Source organism: Phaethon lepturus, unplaced genomic scaffold, assembly GCF_000687285.1.
Source record: "Phaethon lepturus isolate BGI_N335 unplaced genomic scaffold, ASM68728v1 scaffold2090, whole genome shotgun sequence".
Classification (NCBI taxonomy): Eukaryota; Metazoa; Chordata; class Aves; order Phaethontiformes; family Phaethontidae; genus Phaethon; species Phaethon lepturus.
This window is the reverse complement of record NW_010513810.1, coordinates 13,203-31,291: the sequence shown is the minus strand read 5'-3', so window position 1 is coordinate 31,291 and position 18,089 is coordinate 13,203. Positions and strand designations below refer to the sequence as shown.

The 18,089-nt window shown below is 39.7% G+C and overlaps 1 protein-coding gene across 1 annotated transcript; it reads right to left on the bottom strand.

Moving 5' to 3' along the window:
• Positions 1-3,452: 3,452 nt before the first annotated feature.
• CA4 (carbonic anhydrase IV) lies at positions 3,453-18,089 on the bottom strand. Its single transcript, XM_010290959.1, has 8 exons — positions 18,065-18,089; positions 10,189-10,242; positions 9,229-9,399; positions 6,527-6,684; positions 5,690-5,782; positions 5,358-5,421; positions 4,702-4,865; positions 3,453-3,641 (listed from the first exon to the last, which is right to left on the bottom strand). The coding sequence occupies exons 1-8, from the start codon at positions 18,087-18,089 to the stop codon at positions 3,453-3,455; spliced, it is 918 nt and encodes a 305-aa protein (XP_010289261.1).

The following is an 18,089-nucleotide window of genomic DNA, read 5'->3' as shown; positions in this document are numbered from 1 at the left end:
AGCTCCTTCCGAAGGATAGAGTTCTCATAAGCAAAGCTACATCCAAACTTTGATAATCTTCCAGAACATTTTGGTCTTTGCACTCTTGAACATGGTCAGTTCATAGGTCTGGTTTTCTGCACTCCAAATGCAAGCCTACCTCTGACTTCATTCAGACTGTCAAAGCTGTTGCTTGTCTTTTTTTGTTTTAAACCTGAAACATGCATCTCTAGTGAATTTTAGTTGCCAGTGTTGTTTCATTTTCTATTGTACTCCAGTTTTCAGTCACAGAAGCTAAGCGGTCTTCAACTCTGGCTCCGACATATGTGAAATGTATTAGCAAAGTTCTGTGTTAACTTTTCTGTACGTGGGAAAATACCGTTCTTTCTGGGTCTTTCTAAATATCTCTGTTCCTTCCCCCGCCCTTTCCTGTATTATCACAGCTTGCTATTAGTTCTTCAGGAGTTACTGTCATTTCCCAATGTCTTCGCAATATAAGAAGTTTCATGCCAAATGTAGTGTCGACAAAATTATTGAAAATCAGTGCCTGAAGCTACCTGTGGCACAGCAAATTACTTTTCCATAACTATCTTCACAAAAGAAAACCAAATGTCCTGCTTCAAGCCTTCCTGTCTTTTACTGTTTTTTAAATTGAATAGCTGTAGATTTGTATTGATTTACGGCATTAATACTAGTCCTGTAATTGTCACATCCTGCACCAGAACAGAATGTGTCTGCCTGGTTGCAAAGAGGTGCCTCCAACAAAGAACAAATTGAACTAGATCATTGGCACGGATGCAGATTGTAGCATTTTCCTTTTCCTCATTGGCGTAAAATTCATATTCACTCAGTAAAAATGGTCATACATGTCTATTCAGATCTTATTCATGCTGAAGTTTGTGCAGAACCGTACTTACAGAGGACTAATCATCTTCTCAGCAGATTTTTTGTTCCTTCCTCTTAGTTATGTTTTAATAGATTTCACAGTAAACAAGATCCTCCCACATCATAACTAGTTGCTGTAAATGCTCCTCTCTATCAACATGGTAAACTGAGGCACAACCTAGTGAAAAGTTGCCCCCATGAATCACTAGCAATAAATGACAGTAGACCCAGATTCTCTGTAGTTTCTTCCAGTCGTCCTTAAGAGATTTGCCTAAGAAATGGGAATCACTTCATGCATTTAGTAAACAATCTGAATGGAGAGGGCTGGTTGGGGTTTTATACATATTCCCAGCAGATGCATGGAGCTTGTTTAACGCAAAAGGCGTTATTCTCGGTGGGTGCATCCTAAGCAGTACTCATGTTGCCAGTCTTTAAAACGGGAGCTCCCAGTCCTACGGGACTTTCGTATGTGGTTATGCTGTTTACCATGAAAGAGCAATATAACATGAGTCTTTCAGAATACTTCCATTTATTACATCTTGTAAAACAGCCTGAAAACAAAACATCTTTCCTCTTAATTTCATGATGCATTGTGTGCTTGCGGGATGTTGAGGGATGTTACGGAAATAGATAACACAGAGATGTTCAACAGATGGGTAAGCAGGCAGCTGTGTATCCCGGTTAACTAGCCAGCCAAATGTTTGTACAGAGGTGAAGTTACACTGGGTAAATCCATGGTGCCCTTTCCTTCATTGTAAGAAATCTGCCTGTCCTCTACCTGCGGGGCTGGGTTTGTGCACCAGCTCTGCTGAGCAAGGCGCCGTGCTCAAAGCCATTTTGCTATGTGCAGGTAATAACCAGATGACCCATGTGAGGTGAAATCTCCAGAAACCTGCTGACATCAGAAACTTCCCAATGTACTGCAAATTCCCCCCTGCCAAATGCAAACCCAACGCTAAATGTCGTGAAGAAAATAGGGAAAAAAAGTCACATTCCTTTTCTGAATGAGAGTTGTGTGGATTCCCCTTCAGCAAGGACAGAAGAAATAAAAACTCAAGGCAATGAAAATATAGGTCTCTGTTCAACTTTAATCTTTCATTTATGTTTGCTTCTCTAAAGTTTTTCGGCTAGCTAAAAATACAGTTAAAGTCTTAATCATTCCTCTAGACTTAAAAAGGTGAATTTGCTTTCCCATGTGGTCTTTTTAAGCTGATACTATTGATTGTTAAATATGAAAATAATTTTCCCCCCTGCTTTTTCTCCTTTGGTGAGCTGTGGTTGGTCTCACCACCATGATTTTCCTGAAAATGGCCATATAGCTGTAGCATAAAGTCATCTCTGCAAACACTGGCCTAAAGCAAAAAATACAAGTCTGCTAATATGAAATCCTATTTTGGTGTGGCCAAAATCTAAAATTCTAAAAGAAGCTGTAACATGTTATATGGCATTAGACAAAGAAAATGGTTATGTCTGTCTTCAGAGAGAGAACTGGAATAATATAAGGAAATCCCATTTCCCAATATATCGAGCTTTTCTGTAATTGGGTAAGACCTGAAGAAATCAGTTCAAATCACAATCTTCTTGGAAAAACTATGACTCTCAACCATATATGAATATTGCAGGTATGTTATTATTAAAGGGGGGGGAAAAAAAGGAAATGTTGACACTGAAATGTTCAAACTGACATTTCTCAAGCTGTGCCATTTTCTTAGGCAAATGAAAACTGTAAAGGATCATCAAAGTCTCATGCTTCAAATGCAGCCCTCCAAAGAGAGGGAATTTCCACAGATGTGCATCTGGTATATGTGGTTGAGCTTCCCTTTTTCTTTCTAGCACATCATATTGGCCGTGGGCATCCCAGAGAAGATGCTGTACTAGGCTGAATAAATAGGCTTAATAGAGAAATCTGAAATCCAGAACCAGTAGATTAGATGAAAGGAACCCAGTATCCTTATCTAAAAATTAACTTCAGGTATTCTGAAGGAAGAAGGGGGGGAAATTGCGTTAGTACAGATGAAATTTGTCACATATTCTTCACTCTATAGGATGACCCAGATGTTGCTCAATTGCGTGTCAGCATTTTTTCTTCGCTCTGTGTTGTACCTTCATGTAGGACAATGTAGGGATGATAAGAATTACTCCTCATGTTACTGTCTCCTGATTTACAGTGTTGAATGTAAACATATGCCCAACAAACCCTTCATAGGCACTTAAGAACAGATTCCTCTTAACAGTCCTCCATATAGCTTGTCAGGTGTCCTTCCAGTGTCCTGGTGAAACTACAGGCTTGCAGATAATCCATCATAATGTTTTCTTTAAGTGTTGTTGTTTTTTTTTTAATTTGAATCTTCATAGCTTTATCCTACAGTTCCTTTGAATTCTTGTGATTTAGTGCAATGAGTTTCATTTTATATAAGAGCAGCAACAGAAATCCTTGGTTAGTGTCTGGAGGAGAGCAAGGTTAAATTCTGTATTGAGATATGATTCATGAGTTGGTATTTAGGGAGACTACTTGACACAAAGAACCAGCAACAGCAACAAAAAAACCCCTCCAAAAAGCCCAGAATCTTGAATGAGGTGAGAAGTGTTCATTGGAAAAGAGAACTCAGGAAGTACGTAAGCATCAGGACCAATATTAAAACCTTAGCAGTGGGCAGGAGGATGCTGGCACTGGACCAGTACACCTTTCGTTCGTTCAGAAACTGAACAGGCCGGAAATTTTCAACCATGTAAGTTGAGTTCTTCCCATCAAAGTGGACTGTTGAAAACTGAGAAATCTGCAGACATCAAAGAAAAAAATAGATTGTTAAATCCTTTTTCTGTGGAACACTGGAGATTGTGATACTGTAAATCTGCAGTACCTCACTCTGTTTTTGAACTGTATGGATACATTAAACCTTGCAGGAAACAATGTGATGGAGGCTACTGCCAGAGGTCACCAACAGATGACTTCTTTTAGCCTTGGAAATCATGGGGACTTCCTTTTTGTGTGAGTCAAACGCTTTGTCCAGCTCAAGAACCTTATTACACCAGTCCTCTTGACGCACACAGTCCTGTCCTTGTCCATCACGTCACATTGACACAAAGTAAGAGGACTAGGATTTTTTTCTTTGCTTCAAATTGCTAACTGCTTGCAGCACGAGGCTGGCCCAGAGCAAGCAGAGGCTGACTCTCGTGTACTGTGCTATGCTGACTCGCGCGTGGCTGAGACTGCCCTGTGACTGAAGTGATTATGAGTACACAGCAGGTAAGGAAGTAAAACACAGATGCTGGCTCTCGGCCAGGCTGTGCTGGCTAGTAGTACTGCTGAGAGTCCACCCCAGGACATCTGAGTTTTTGAATCGTGTACTCGGTCAGCTAAACGTTCTGCATTTGAGAGGCAGTCATGATTCAGTCCCCTGTTCCTCTCTGCAGGACAAAAATGTGTTGCTTGAAGCTGATAGACTCAAGTTTGATTTTGAAGTATTCTGTTCTGGTATCCTAATACTTATGACAACAGGAGAAAAGCAGCGAAATTTGGGAGTGAGCAGATGACTGCGGGGGAAGTGCTGCTGACGAAGCGCTGAGCTAGGTGTTTACCTGGGGGGTTTTTTGGCTTTCTTTTCACATCGTCATTTCCCCTTCCTTCCCCTTTCCTGCCATTTTTTGAGAGATGATTTAACTGGATCAAAATACTGGCACTAGGGACGACGTTGAGGCTAATGCCAAGCAAGTGTGTCATAGGAACAAAGCAGTGGAGCAGCTAACAAGTCTGTGTTAAGTTGTGTGAGCGAGCAGGCAGCTGAAGGGGCAAAATAACCGTAAGCAGACCTTTCAGGCTATCCCTCTGTGGCTTACCTGAGAAATACTGAGTTCAACTGGCTTCTCAAATACTGTCCAGATGATACCCTCATGGCAGTCAGGAGTGGTGAGGGAGCCCTCGTACCGATAGTACCTTCCAAGCTCTTCCTCAGGTGGGAGTAGAGAACTCAGTGGCAAAGATTCCATCTGTGCTGTTTGCCCTAGAATATTCCCATGTGGAAAAATTGCTCGTAACAAGCGTGGCTTCAGGTATTGCTCACATTTGTCTTCAAATGCAGCTGCTGCTTGTGGCTATGTAAAGCCTCATCCCCATGCACGCTTCCCATGCCACCCGGGGCAGCCGCACTGCGCTGTCTGTGAAATCCCTGACTGCTAACTGCGGGACCCCACAGAGCACAAGTCACACACACCTCCCGTGTTAACACTCTGTATGTTTTTCTTCTCACTCCACTTCCTCCTGCAGAAGCAGGAATACTCGTTCTGGGGAGTTTCACCGCTGCAAATATGGAGAGCTATATTTTCTCCCACCTGCAATGCTCTGAGTGCTTGACAAAATAATCTCTATCTTCTGGCTTTGACTTTCAAGTAACCATCTCTACTACACTTAGAACAGGATTGGACTATTAATTACCTGGTAGTATATGTGCTTGAAATAAATATATGTTACGTTTTGACCAGCACAAATGTCTTACCTTTGTATTTAATATTCTGTAATTCATTTATTAGAGTTGCATAGTTTTTATTTTCTTCTTCAACCTGAAATGAAAATATTTTGATTCCAAATCATGCATTTCTCAACAGCTGGTTGCTTTAAATTAATTGCAAATTAAACAGAAAAGAATCACAAGGCTAAAAGATAACAGCAAGCAGAACGTAGAAAAGGGTAAAGAAACTAAGTGGTGGCACTGAATGCCTGCAGAAGTTAGGGAGGCTTAGGTTCAGACTTGGTAACATTAACACAATCGGTCACTCAGCCAAGCTGCTGGTAGATTCGAGATGGGCAATTAAAAATTTGGCTGCATACCTTTATAAAGAATGCTAACACAGCCACACCATCAGCATTTTTCTTCGCTTCTGTTATATCCGAAACATCTTCTCTTATGTGGACAATGTGAAGCTGTAACACAACAGTCAAGGACAATTACGTGTTCATTTTCCTCCACAGTTGGTTGTTGTAAGTGCAGCCTGGCTGCCTCTCTGCACCTACGCCGCAGTGGGGCCAGAGCTGCCTTGGTGCTCGCAGGCTGGGACAGACGGCTTGAGGCCCTTGACCTGAGGCTGGCACTATGCAAAAAGTGGACTATAATTTGAAACTTCATTCATCAAAATCAGTCTCATTATATACATCTCCCCATGCGTAGCAGAAGGTGAAGCGCGCTGTGGACTGCTGCAGCCCTCAATTTTCAGCCTGTGCAGTGCAACAGGCAGATTTTTACATCATAGTTTGAAACGGGGGTGGTTTCCTTCCGCCAACCCATGTGTATCAGCACTGGCGACTTGTCTTGCCTTGAAGAGAATATTTTTTTTCAATTGCCTAGGTCGATTCATGGTTGCAGTCCCAGAAATTAATATATAAGCTGAATAAGCAGTGTGAGAGTGTAATCAGACTGTATAGACTTTGAAACGTTTATCCTCCCAAAAGGCTATATAAATTCCAGATTTGTTCTCTGTCCTGTGCCTTTGCTATGCAAAACTAGTGTGTTTTCCTGTGTGTTCTCGTTAGCGAGCAACGTGGACTCGGTACTTTATTTCCACTGTTGGGGTTTCATTGGAGAACTAGCCAATAGTTTATGTGCAACAGTATCTTAAAAAAGCCAGAGTTCTTGAGTAAAAGCCATAATCCACAAACAGTCTCACCTACCTCCATGGCTTGTTTTTCTCCATCTATGCTGTGCTCTGACCCAGGAAGGTATTGCTGCACACCTTGGACTCCCCAGTGCAAATGAAATTCTATCGCCTTGTATTTTCTTCCCAGACCTCCTCCTCCAATTTTAGGGAATGTGCTTAACGTTACTTTAACTGGGGAAAACAATAAGTTGTTTTAAAAAAAAAACAAAACAGACCATACATTATATAGTATGTGAGAGCAGACAGATGCATGCTCTTGAGATTCAAATTTATCCTAAAGTTCTGGCCTGGTTTTTCATACCTAGTGTTCCAGAAGTTCAACTCTGCAGAAGCTGAACGCTTACAAAATGCTAGCTGAGATTAATTTGAGATGAAAGGGAGAAATATCATAGCCCACTTCCAGTAATATGCCACAGCATTTGGGCATCCCTCTATGGCACAGCACTTGGAGCTTCTGTTCCCATCTCTACCTAGGACTTGCTCTGTGAACTTGAATGACTTGTATAGAGCCTCACTTGCTGGAGGGCTGAGCTACCCATTACGTCAGTTGATAAATAATAATAAATAAAATAAATTTGATTATACTTGTTTCCCTTTCTAAAATGGAGGAAAAAGACAGAGCACTACTTTGGATCGTTCTGGGGCGAGGGTTTTACAGACTTTTATGGCATCCTTTAGTATCGCCTTTGGAGTATCATTGCTTAATTGCATTTTGAAGAAAACTGGGTAGTAGACTGTCTTTCCTTCATTGCACTGAAGGGATTTGTAGGGATTTGTTCACTGCCTTTATAACCTCAGGAGTCAGAGCTACTTATACCTTTCAGAAAATCCTATATTCCTTCAGTTTTTGTCTAGGAGAACACCGTCTACCAAAGTATTCTTAAAAGTTAACTTGATCACAGTTTATTTGGTTTTTAAGCATCATTTTTATCTCCTGTTGTCTGCACTGTAACAGAGTTTAAATATATTCTGTTTTAATTTAGCGTTGCAACTTAAGCATAAGCATCTAAGCCATTATACCTATTTAATGTGATGCTTGATCTGTTGCTAACAGCAAAATAAAATTTTCTTAGGAGATATTTTGCTAGCTACAAATCACCATCACTTTGTGTGTTTGAGACATTTGGGATATATTTTTAAAATTTACTTATTAAGACCTTTACACTAAGCACAGTACTTTTCTTTCCATAGGAAAAATTGTTTTGACCTGGATTGAAGCCCCAGAGATTTCATTTCTGTTCTGAATTCCAAATGAACTGGAAGCTTGCATGAGTCATTTAGTTACTTTGCTTTTTTATCTGTAAATGGATGAGTAACATACCTTTGTTGGCTTTTTTTGTTTGGATTGTAGGACCTTTGAGACACTGACCTTTGCTATCTGCCCATCATCGAACATAATGATAGTGTAATCTCATGTAGAGCTTCTAATTGCAGCTGTAATTTAAGCAATAGCAGTTTCTGCATTGTACTCACTATAGCACAGGAATTGGTTGCCCTCAGAAGGAAGAAATTTTAAAAGCCCAGATTTAAAACCTAATCCTTTTGCATGGCTGGGAAAGATGAGTGTTCTGACCAATCCTTATAAATATTAATTGTTGTGTAAAAAATAATTCTATGCACCGTGACTGTAATATGGAGATTCTAGAATATCATTCTGTAATGGGAAAGGCATTAATCCATATATTAGTGAAAAGTCAAAACATGTCTTTTTTTTGTAGTCAGTCAAAATACTGACGATTTAAACTAGAGTCTCTGTCTGTGAAAATCAACCCAGCTGTCTACCTTCCTACCTTTCCATTTTAAGTTAGGAAAATATTTGCTACTTGCAAATTTCCATTTTAGGGATTTGGCAGTTAAAACAATCCATCTGTAGGACCTTAAGAACACTTATAGATAATTTCCAAAAAAAGGACAACAGATTTATTTTTAAAGTTAAGGCAATTTGGCATAGCGTTGTTGAAGCATCGTTGTTAGTATTGCTTTTAGTGAAGGAAAGTGGAGGAAGTGAAACAGTGCTAAATTGCTATTCACTGATTCACTCACTGTTTACTGAATTGCTGTTCACTGAATCAGTGTTCACTGAATCAGTAAGTAGCTGATCAACAAGCTCACATTAGATTACTTCCGCGTGCAGAGAAAACAGGTTGAAATCTAAGAAGATTTCAGCTCATTATTTAAAGAACTAGTAAGATACACACGCTGCGAGCCACTGATCGAATGACTTTCCCAGATTATGTTCTTCGCCAGCAGAATTTTCTTTGTGCAGAAGCAAAGGTCAGAAAGGGCAAGCCCAGATATGAAGGGTATAGGAGTATTCAGCAGAAATTATATACCTCTGCCAAAACTGTTGTCCTAAACCCCTACACTCACCCACCTGCTAGTCCTAGAGGTTGTTGTTTGACTTCCAGGTTCCCTAGACAACTCGAACTCTGTTTCTGCACATACTCAGAACCAATTTCTGCTGAGATGCTCAAGGACCGTGTCCAGAATCCAAAAACTAGGTAATTCCCACAAGGTTCCCAGAAAGCCTGGGTTCAGAAAGTGTTCTCAAAGTTTCGCTGCTGAAATATTGTGGTGCTATCTTATTTTTGCTTCCTTGCTTTTAAGTAGCGGTAGTGATGCCTAACACCTTGCCCAGGACATGGAAGAAGTGAATGGATGGTTCCAAAAGAAGGCATAAATAAATCCCATAATAACATATTTGGCAGTACTTGCCTGTATGTCCGTTATTTTCTATGTTCCATTTTGAAGACCCCTTCACATCATATCCTTCAAAATTCAGTGGCTTAAGGCTCTTGTCATAAATTACGTTTTTGGTGACAATATTGACAGGTGACTGTTTGTTTCCTTTGCAGGTGACGTCTGTTAGATACCATTGTCGAGGACCTATTTAAGGATGAAGAAAACAGTTTATTTATGTAGACTGCAAATCCTTTATAAAGCCAAACCACCCAACAGTCAATATATTCTCACTTGGGAAATTGGAGACATCTTTGAAGGAAAGGTCTTTGGATGTTGGAATTTAATAAGGAACTTCCTTAGTATGTAATTTTCTGTAGTTTTAAAAATACTAATGCGTTTCAAAAATGTTCTGCTAGGCTTAACAGGAAAATATGCACATGCAAATGGCTGTGAAAAGAAAGTGAACTCCCGCTGAGGTTGGCTGAACTATAGAAACTTGGAAACTATAACAAAAACAAAAAAAAGTGGTGCTGGGAGTGAAATGCCCCTTCCTGCACTGTCAGTCCCAGGGAGGGCTGGGCAGGACGCGGGGTTGAGCGAGGGAGCAGGCAGCCTAGGCGGATGCTGCTGGTAAAACAAAAGGTGCAGCTGTAGGTAGACATTAGGGTTTTTCATAACTGTCCTTAAGAATTTAAATAGTTGACTATATCCAACTTGCTGGGGTGATTACCTCTGCAGCACATTTAGAATTTTTTTTATATTTGTAGCATTATCCTGGGTTGAAACAAAACGAATAGTAAGCACAAACACCGGTATCTTCAAAATGCCCTCCTTTAGGTATCCTGTTTAGCACTTACATTTATATATAACATGCTCGTGCAGCATTAAATGCTGAGTTGTGTGAATTTTTGCATTATTCTATCAGGAGGCCCTTTGCAAAACAGAAGAGTCCAAACACTAATGTGATTGGAAAAATAAAGTATTTAGCAGTACCTTCACAGTGTGGCTGTTCATACTTCTGTGACTGATAGCACCAGTGGCCTCCAACTGAAAAAAAAAAAAAATTCAAAATTAGATGAATGAAAAGCTCTATGTAAATTGTCCCCCCAAAAAACATGTGAAAGATGTGAAATGGATTTGCAACTTTTGATCCTCAGAGAGTGATAACTGGACACACAGTTTTGACAATTTCTTGGTTTTGTCTGCCCAATTTTATTAGAGTAAGATGTTTCATTTCTTAAATATATAAACAACAATGGCTGGTGAGAGGTGAGTGCTCCAGCTCTAAAGAAATCTTGCATTGCTAAAGATTTCTTAGTAGTATGGAGTACACATCCAGCAAGTCTAGCGGGCTTTTAACACCAAATAATTTGGAACAGAGCATAGAAATCCTGCAGTAGGCAGCTCTGTCCTCTCTCTAGATCACCTCCTCGTCCTTAATGAATCAGTTTACACCTATTAATACTCCCTCCAAAAACTGTGCTACCAGGAAGATTAGATCACTGGATGGGTTGCAGTTCTAAATAATTTGGTTTTGAAACCTTGGCTTCAGCAACTTGAGGCAAAAGTTCCACATCTGAATATATGTAGTGTTAAAATAAATTTCCTTTTATCAGTTCTGTACTTGTCATCCTTTCATATACTTGTGGATGACACTTATGCAAGATGACTTATCTCACTCCTTTCCAGGAACTATTTTAAAGATTACTTGATGCAATAAGGAATTGTAAGAAATTAAGGCGCTCATTTCCCAAAAGACGTGAAGAATCGTTACTCTAACTCAGCTGTGATCCCACACAGATGGTTGCAAAATTTTGTAATAGAACATCTTAATCTTACTTTTTCATTGTCAGAAGAAAGATGAAATTCAGAGGAAGAGAGCTGATTTAACTTGAGTATGTGTTGATCTAGTCAGGAAAGTAAGGACTATTTTGTTTATCGCAGCACGCTTCAATGCCTGTTTATGACAGTTATAAAGATTAAATGGACTTTAACAGGAATACGTCTCTTTGGCTATTTAACTTTAATAACAGTTGAAAACCTCTTATAATCATGATTAATACTATAGAGTCTGTTTGCTTATGATTAGTAAATTATAGACATTTTAATGAATAGCTAATCAATTTTTAGGGATTATTATGGAGGAGTCCTGTCATTAGATTGCTAATTACCATAATTTGTGATCTTTTGTAACATCTGCTGGAAGGCTTATAACTGCTTTTAACAGCTTTATCTTCATATCAGTAGCATAGCAATACCATCCATCTATTAAGTATTTCGAAGAAGTTCTAATTAGAACCTTGATATAAAATGTGGCTAGCTAACAACAGAGGGAGACTTGGATGAGCTTGTGGCAATTAATATAATCTTGAAAAAATGGTACTGTTTTAGTTCATCTCTCAAAAAAATTAAATTTATGCTGAAAAGCATAAATAATGTTGACTCACTGTCTAGTTCAGCAAAATGTTTATTAATATTGAGAAGAAAAGTAAACAACATTGCTACGTTTGTATTGTAAGAACTGTAGTGATTTCTACATTGCTGTTCCATTAATACTTTGTAATTACAAAAAACATCGGTTTTGACAAGGTTTTATTTTTTGACACACTTCTAAACATACACAAAACTTAGGTTTGGGACCTGCCATTTCTAAAATTGATTGTTGTATTTTTTCAGGCCTGTCTACACAAGACAGTGGCCAGACCTCCAGCCTCGCTGAGCGATTTCTCATCTCCACTGGGAAACAGCAGAACCAGAAGTTCCAAGCACAGAATGTCACCAAGTGCCTTAATCGATATTTTAATCAATAAATGCCTAGCAAATACCGGGTAAGCCAATCTTCACAATGCTTGCTTATGTTTCATATGTGTTAGTGTTTGCATGGGTAAATGACTGCAGACATATTTTTGGCAACTGCGCTGGCCCAGCGATCAGTATATGCTTCAACAATCACTGCACCAGCACGCTGTGATTGGAAGTGGTCTGTCTTTGCAAGTTATATGTGAAATTCAGGAGAAAAAATGTTGCATTTTTTTCTGGACAGAAATATTTAAAGATGGTAGCATCTATGCAGTGTGGAAGACTAGCTACCTGCAAAGATTTGGTCTCAAACTCTTTGGGATGTGAGTTAAACCAGAGAGGAAAGTTGTCAGGTGAGAAATCAAGGTCAGTTGAGGTATTCCAGTCTGTTTACCATAAATTGTTGGAACAAGGTCTACTGTTCTGGGTTTGTATAGTGCCTTACACAATGGGAGTGTGCCTGACTTAGACATCAAAGCATTACAGTAATGCAAATCAAATTTTACGGTCAATATGATTCATTATTAGGAGTAAGTAAGTGCAGCAAGTTCATTATCCATTGGGTGCAAGGCTGTAGAGGTTTTAGACTGCGACTATAGAACAACAAAAATCAGGGACAACCACAGGAAACACTGAGGGAAGGTAAATATCACCAAATTATAGTGTGAGTGGTCCTGATACAGTGTCTCTGTACCAGAGGAGTGAAATGGAAGTGGGCTATGGAGCCTTTCATTGCTGAGTCTGAGCCCAACCCTTCTCAAACAAAGCAACCACTGACTTTTTACCAGCTAATAGGTGTTTGGCAGGTTCTCTCAAATAAGCTTGTGGGTTTCAATCACGTCTTAGTAGATTGACACGTGAGCACACTAAAAGTCTTTCAGCCTGCACATCAGGATGATGGGAAGAAAAAGTTTAAAAAATTAAAATAAAAAAAAAAATCCAGCCCTCAGGTGGCTACTGCTGCCTTACATCAGCATTCATGAGTATTCTCCCCTTCATCTGCCAAGTGCAAGGTACACCAGGTAATGGGCATCTAATTCTTACAAGCTTTCTGCAAAATTCCTAATGTCTACAAACTAACAAACAATTAGTGTTTTTCTGTCAAGTACTTATCACAGTTGTGGTTTAGAAAGTTGGATGGTATCAGTGAAGTAGAACAGGATATAAATTCAGCAGTTCCTAAGAAAAATGTCCTTAAAGCTGTTAAACCTTAAACAATGAGATAATTAAACATTGCAGAATGCCTGAGCAAACAATGAATTAACGTTTACTGTGAATTAGATTTTTTTTTTGTTTGACAGTAATGTAACATTGGAGAACAGGATCTTTTGTGTAGCTACTGCTCAGGAGGAGCCAAACTGCTGTACCCTGTGTGAGTTACAAGGAAAATTTGCAATTGGGTGTTATTTGAGTCAGGTGTGATTCCTCCACATTTACAATGGTCCTTTTTCCCCCTGGGCTTTACAGTTTTATTTCTGAAGCAAGAAGGGAAGATACTTGTCACATCCAGTCAGTTGTCTGTGGTCTTGGGCATGATTGTGCCCTAAGGTATGTTGTCTAGTCTAGTTTTAATTGTCTGAGCGGCTCCTGCCACTTCCCTTAGGAGACTTTTCCACAGTCTATTAGCCTTCACTGTCAGGAAGTGTTTCCTGTTTAATAGCTTACATTTTCCACTTGCTTATCTGCATCCCATCACTCCTAGAAATATCACTGAACCACCCTAAACAATTCTTTTCCCTCCCTGGTGTTTACAGCATTCAAATAGTTCCTTCATAATCTGTAATTCCTGTTCTTGCTTCATCCATCTTTTGTCCCATCTCTTGACCACGTGCCCTTTACCTTTCCACCATTTCCACTTCAAAGTTTTTTGTCTCTCTGAAGCCCCTTTCTTACAGGCGCTCAGCCCATAGCAGATCCCATCCTTCAGTCTTCTCACCTGGTTGCTCTTTCAAGCAAACCTCAGCTCCTCCATTTTCTTTCTTGTTGTTTATTTATTGCCCAGAAAAATGTGGCAGAAAGTGGGGGTTTTGGTGTTTTGGGTTTTTTTGTTTGTTTTTGTAGTTGAGGTGCTGAAACTATTGCTGTGATATGAGCTGCCCTGGAGGGTTTCAGAGCTTTCTCCCATACCTTGCTGGTACACATGAGTTAAGCCATGAGCATGCACACTTTGCTCAGGATAGTATTAGGTACTAGCCAGGATTTCCAAAAGCTCCTTGCCTAATTGGCATTAAATAGAGACATTTGCATTGTTGTCACCATTGGAAGTAATATAATTCAAGTATACATATACATTCAGTATAGATATACACATGGGCTTAGAATTGCTATATTATCAAGTATATCTGGCTCTTATATTGTATTATGGATTATTGATTTAAGTGGTAATGCACCATACCATAGGTGTCACCTTGACTTCACTGGGTTTTAATTTAGAGTAGGGCTGAACTGGGCTGAAGGCCTCCTCTTCCTTCACAAAGTTCAAGACAGTTAAATTTAGGGAGTCTCTCTTGGCAAATAAGCAGTCCTACTTATCTCTGTTTCTTCCTTGTCAAATTTACAACTGGTTTCCTGACCAAAGCTGTTTCTTGGCACCAGAATAGCTGGAAAACAATACAATTACATATTGTTTTCATTTTATTGTAAATGTTTTCAATTGTTTTAGCTATCAAGCCTAGCTTGGAAACTTGAGGCAAAAAATTCCTTCAGTTGAGAACTCCCTCTTCTGTCCACTTACGCAGCTGGATGGAGGACAGTGCTTCGGGCTGGAAGCCAGAATGCTAGCAGCTTGCCAGTGTGCTATTGTGTGATCTAGGAAAAGACCCTTAAGCTCTTTGGACCATGGTCAGATTGCCTAAATTCCATGAAAAGTTCCTAAATCTACTTTGTCCTACTTGTTCCCTGCATAGTGCCCTACTTGGACCTGCTGAGCTGCTGCTTGGAACCCCGTATCTCCTCTGACTCAGTGCCATGAGACAGGTGGTGTTCAGGCTAGCTGAAAATTGCCCTTTTAATTTGTCCATCTGCACAAAAGAGTTACTAAAACAATTTTTTTCCTTCTGGATAAAGTGGTTGGAAATCATTAATTTTGTATGTTGATGGTTAGCTATTTTTATTAACTCTATTTAATCTCTTGAAGTGTGAAGGACCTTTATGCCACTAACAGCCTGAAGTACTGAGACAGTAAGAATATACTCTGTTACTTTTTAGTTAAAATCCCTTCTCTCTCTTTCACTAACTCCTTTGTCCCTTTAGATCTCATCACCCTCTTTCAGCTGTGTCCTCGCTGACAATTCAGTGTTTTCTGAGACACAAGGCTGATAGTGCTCCCACTGCACTGCTGCTTTTCAGAAAGCCCAGGCTGCCCTGAATGCCGCAGTTCTCATTACTGCTTTATTGTCCACTGGTTTCAAAGCCATCCTAAAACCTGTTGCAACCGCTGGCTTTGCAGCAGAATGAAGGCTGGCCTTTTCCATGAAAATGGCAAAAGCTAGTTTTGCATGGGGTATATTTTTAGCTTTGGTTTGTGTTGGGCTCACTCTATTTTTAGCTTGCTTTGTGAAACTTATTATCTCTAGTACAAAAGACAAAGCAACTTAAAAGCAAGTGGAATCTAAGTCTGTCTTTCTAATTAATGAGATTGCTTGAACACAAACTGAGCATATATACATGTCTATTTATACATTCTTAAGTATTACACATCCTCAGGAAGTCCTGATCAGCTACTTTGACAGGCAAAACCCGTTCCAAATGTGTACTTCTAGATTTGTGTATTTCTAACCATGTAAAAACAAGTGTTTATGATCATTCGTCTCTCTTCTACTCACTTTTACCTGCACATTTTCTTTTTCTTAATGATGTACATCTGTATGTATCTACATTCCAAGATATTATGGGGGATTAGTCTTGAAAACAAGCTTTATTGTAGTAGTGAAGCATTACAAGTAACCACACTGATCTGAGCACAGTGTTTATAATTTGCACATCTATACATAAATCACGTGCTCAATGAGGTCTTTGTCTGTAACACATATAATCTAAGGAAAAATCTGAAGAGATTGGAGAAGTCTAGTTATGCCCTATAAACACTTGCAAACTACTCCCTTTGTGTCAGAGAGTGAAGAAAATGTTCTTAGCTGTGACCTGTGATACTGTTGTAGCTTCTGTCATATACACGTGTCCCCATAAATTTGCCATATCAAAGAAGGAAGCTGGCCTTTAACAAAAAATGAGTATCCAGGGCTAAGGTGATTTGCTTCTGTGGGTACTTTGTTTTGCTTTGTTTACAACAGAGGCAGCATCAAATAAAATTCAGAAATACCTTATTTAGTATTTTAAAAATTTAATTCCAACAAATTAATTTGTGGCTTTACTGTCCTTTTGTAGTCTTTTGCACTGGGTTTATGACAACTGATCTTGTGATTAGAAATGTGACTAAAAATCTAATAGCAGGCCATTAGATAGATTCTGCAACATAACAAAGCATCTGCTGCAATGCCACAAACAGGGGAAAAAAGCCTACTTGCATGGAGTCAGACACCTAGCTGAAGAACAGGACCTTGCAGTGGGTCTTCAAGAGAGGTTTGTGCTGGTTATTTGGACAGTTAAGAGAAAGGTCTTTCTCAGCAGCACCTGCCTCTGAAAATGCTTTTCTGCTTCCAGTCTTCAAAATCTAAATGTAAGAGGTAGGAGAAACTGTTACTCCAGTTTTCTTAAGTATCACAGCGCACAACTTGCAGCATGTAAGGAATATTCCAATTCTTATGCTGATATCTTTTGCTATAGGAGAAAAGAGAGTAATTCTCAAGCTGAAGTAATGTCACTTGTCACCTGCATGTTGCTCCTATGTATGGATTCTACCATGCTCCTTTCCTTCCCCCAGAGCTGAAGTGAAGAGCAGCAGGAAAGCACCCTGGCTTGGACGCTGGAGAAGGACGAGGTGATGCAGCATGTTGCAGTTCTGCTTGAGGTCAGCTAAACAGTGAGTTAATACAAATTGATGACAATGCAGTGTACTCACACTGGTCAGGCTGATCCTTAAATGGAGCATTAATAATGTGATTGGGTCCACTGTGTACATGGAAAATTGCCCACTCATTGCATGTCACCAGAAATAGGCTGCAAACTAGTGAACAGTGATTTTTGAACTTGGAACTGTGATGCCCTTGGATGCATCAGCCTAGTAAAAAATCTGTCTGTTCAAGAACCTGGATGCCCATCGAGGCATTGAATAGATGTATGCTGCCTTAGGTGCAGCGTCGATAAAACAAAGCAGGATTCATCTCATCTGTGATATCAGTCATTCATCACTACATACTACATGCAGTCACTCTTCAGCGGTTCGCAAGTCATGCATGGGGATGAGGGGCAGTTGCTGGATTCATATGTGATGGAGACAGCAGAGGTGATCTTATAACGCTTACATGTGTAATTCTTTAAGAGGAAGTCAGGATCTGCAGATGAGTGCAGATTACAGCAAGATTTGTCTGAACAGTACATATTGTGGAATAACCTCACACATAGACTAATGTGAAGAGAATCAAGGCATTCCTGGTCTGACACAAATTTATCCATTTGTGCAATGCAGATATATCTGAATGGCACACCTGGCAGGCTACAACAATGTAATAAAGTAAAACCATTTCAAAGTTTATTCCATATATGACTAATACTGTCTTGCAGCTGCCTTTTGGAAGTCTTCCAGTAATACACAATGTTGTTTCTTTGCCTGTGGGGCTTGGTTGTCTGCCGCCCAAAATGAAACAGGTTGTTAGAGCTAACTGAAGAGCTGCTCTCTGGCTCCACTGTTTCGTCTGCTGCTCTTCCACAAGTGCTTTTCTGTCTTTTGCTGAATTTTAGTGTCAAAGAGAGAGTGAGAATGAAATTGTTACAATGCCTTACAACTTTGTGCCTCTATCAGAAACTGTGGAAGGAAATAAGTGTACTCTGAGATTACAGAATTTGCATCCTTAGATTCCTGCTCAAGCAGTCTGTGTCCATTCTTCTCTCAGCCATAAAACCCCTCCAACTGTAAGCCAAATATGACAGTGAATACAACAGTGGCTGAACTTACCTAAACCTACACCTCTGTTCACCAT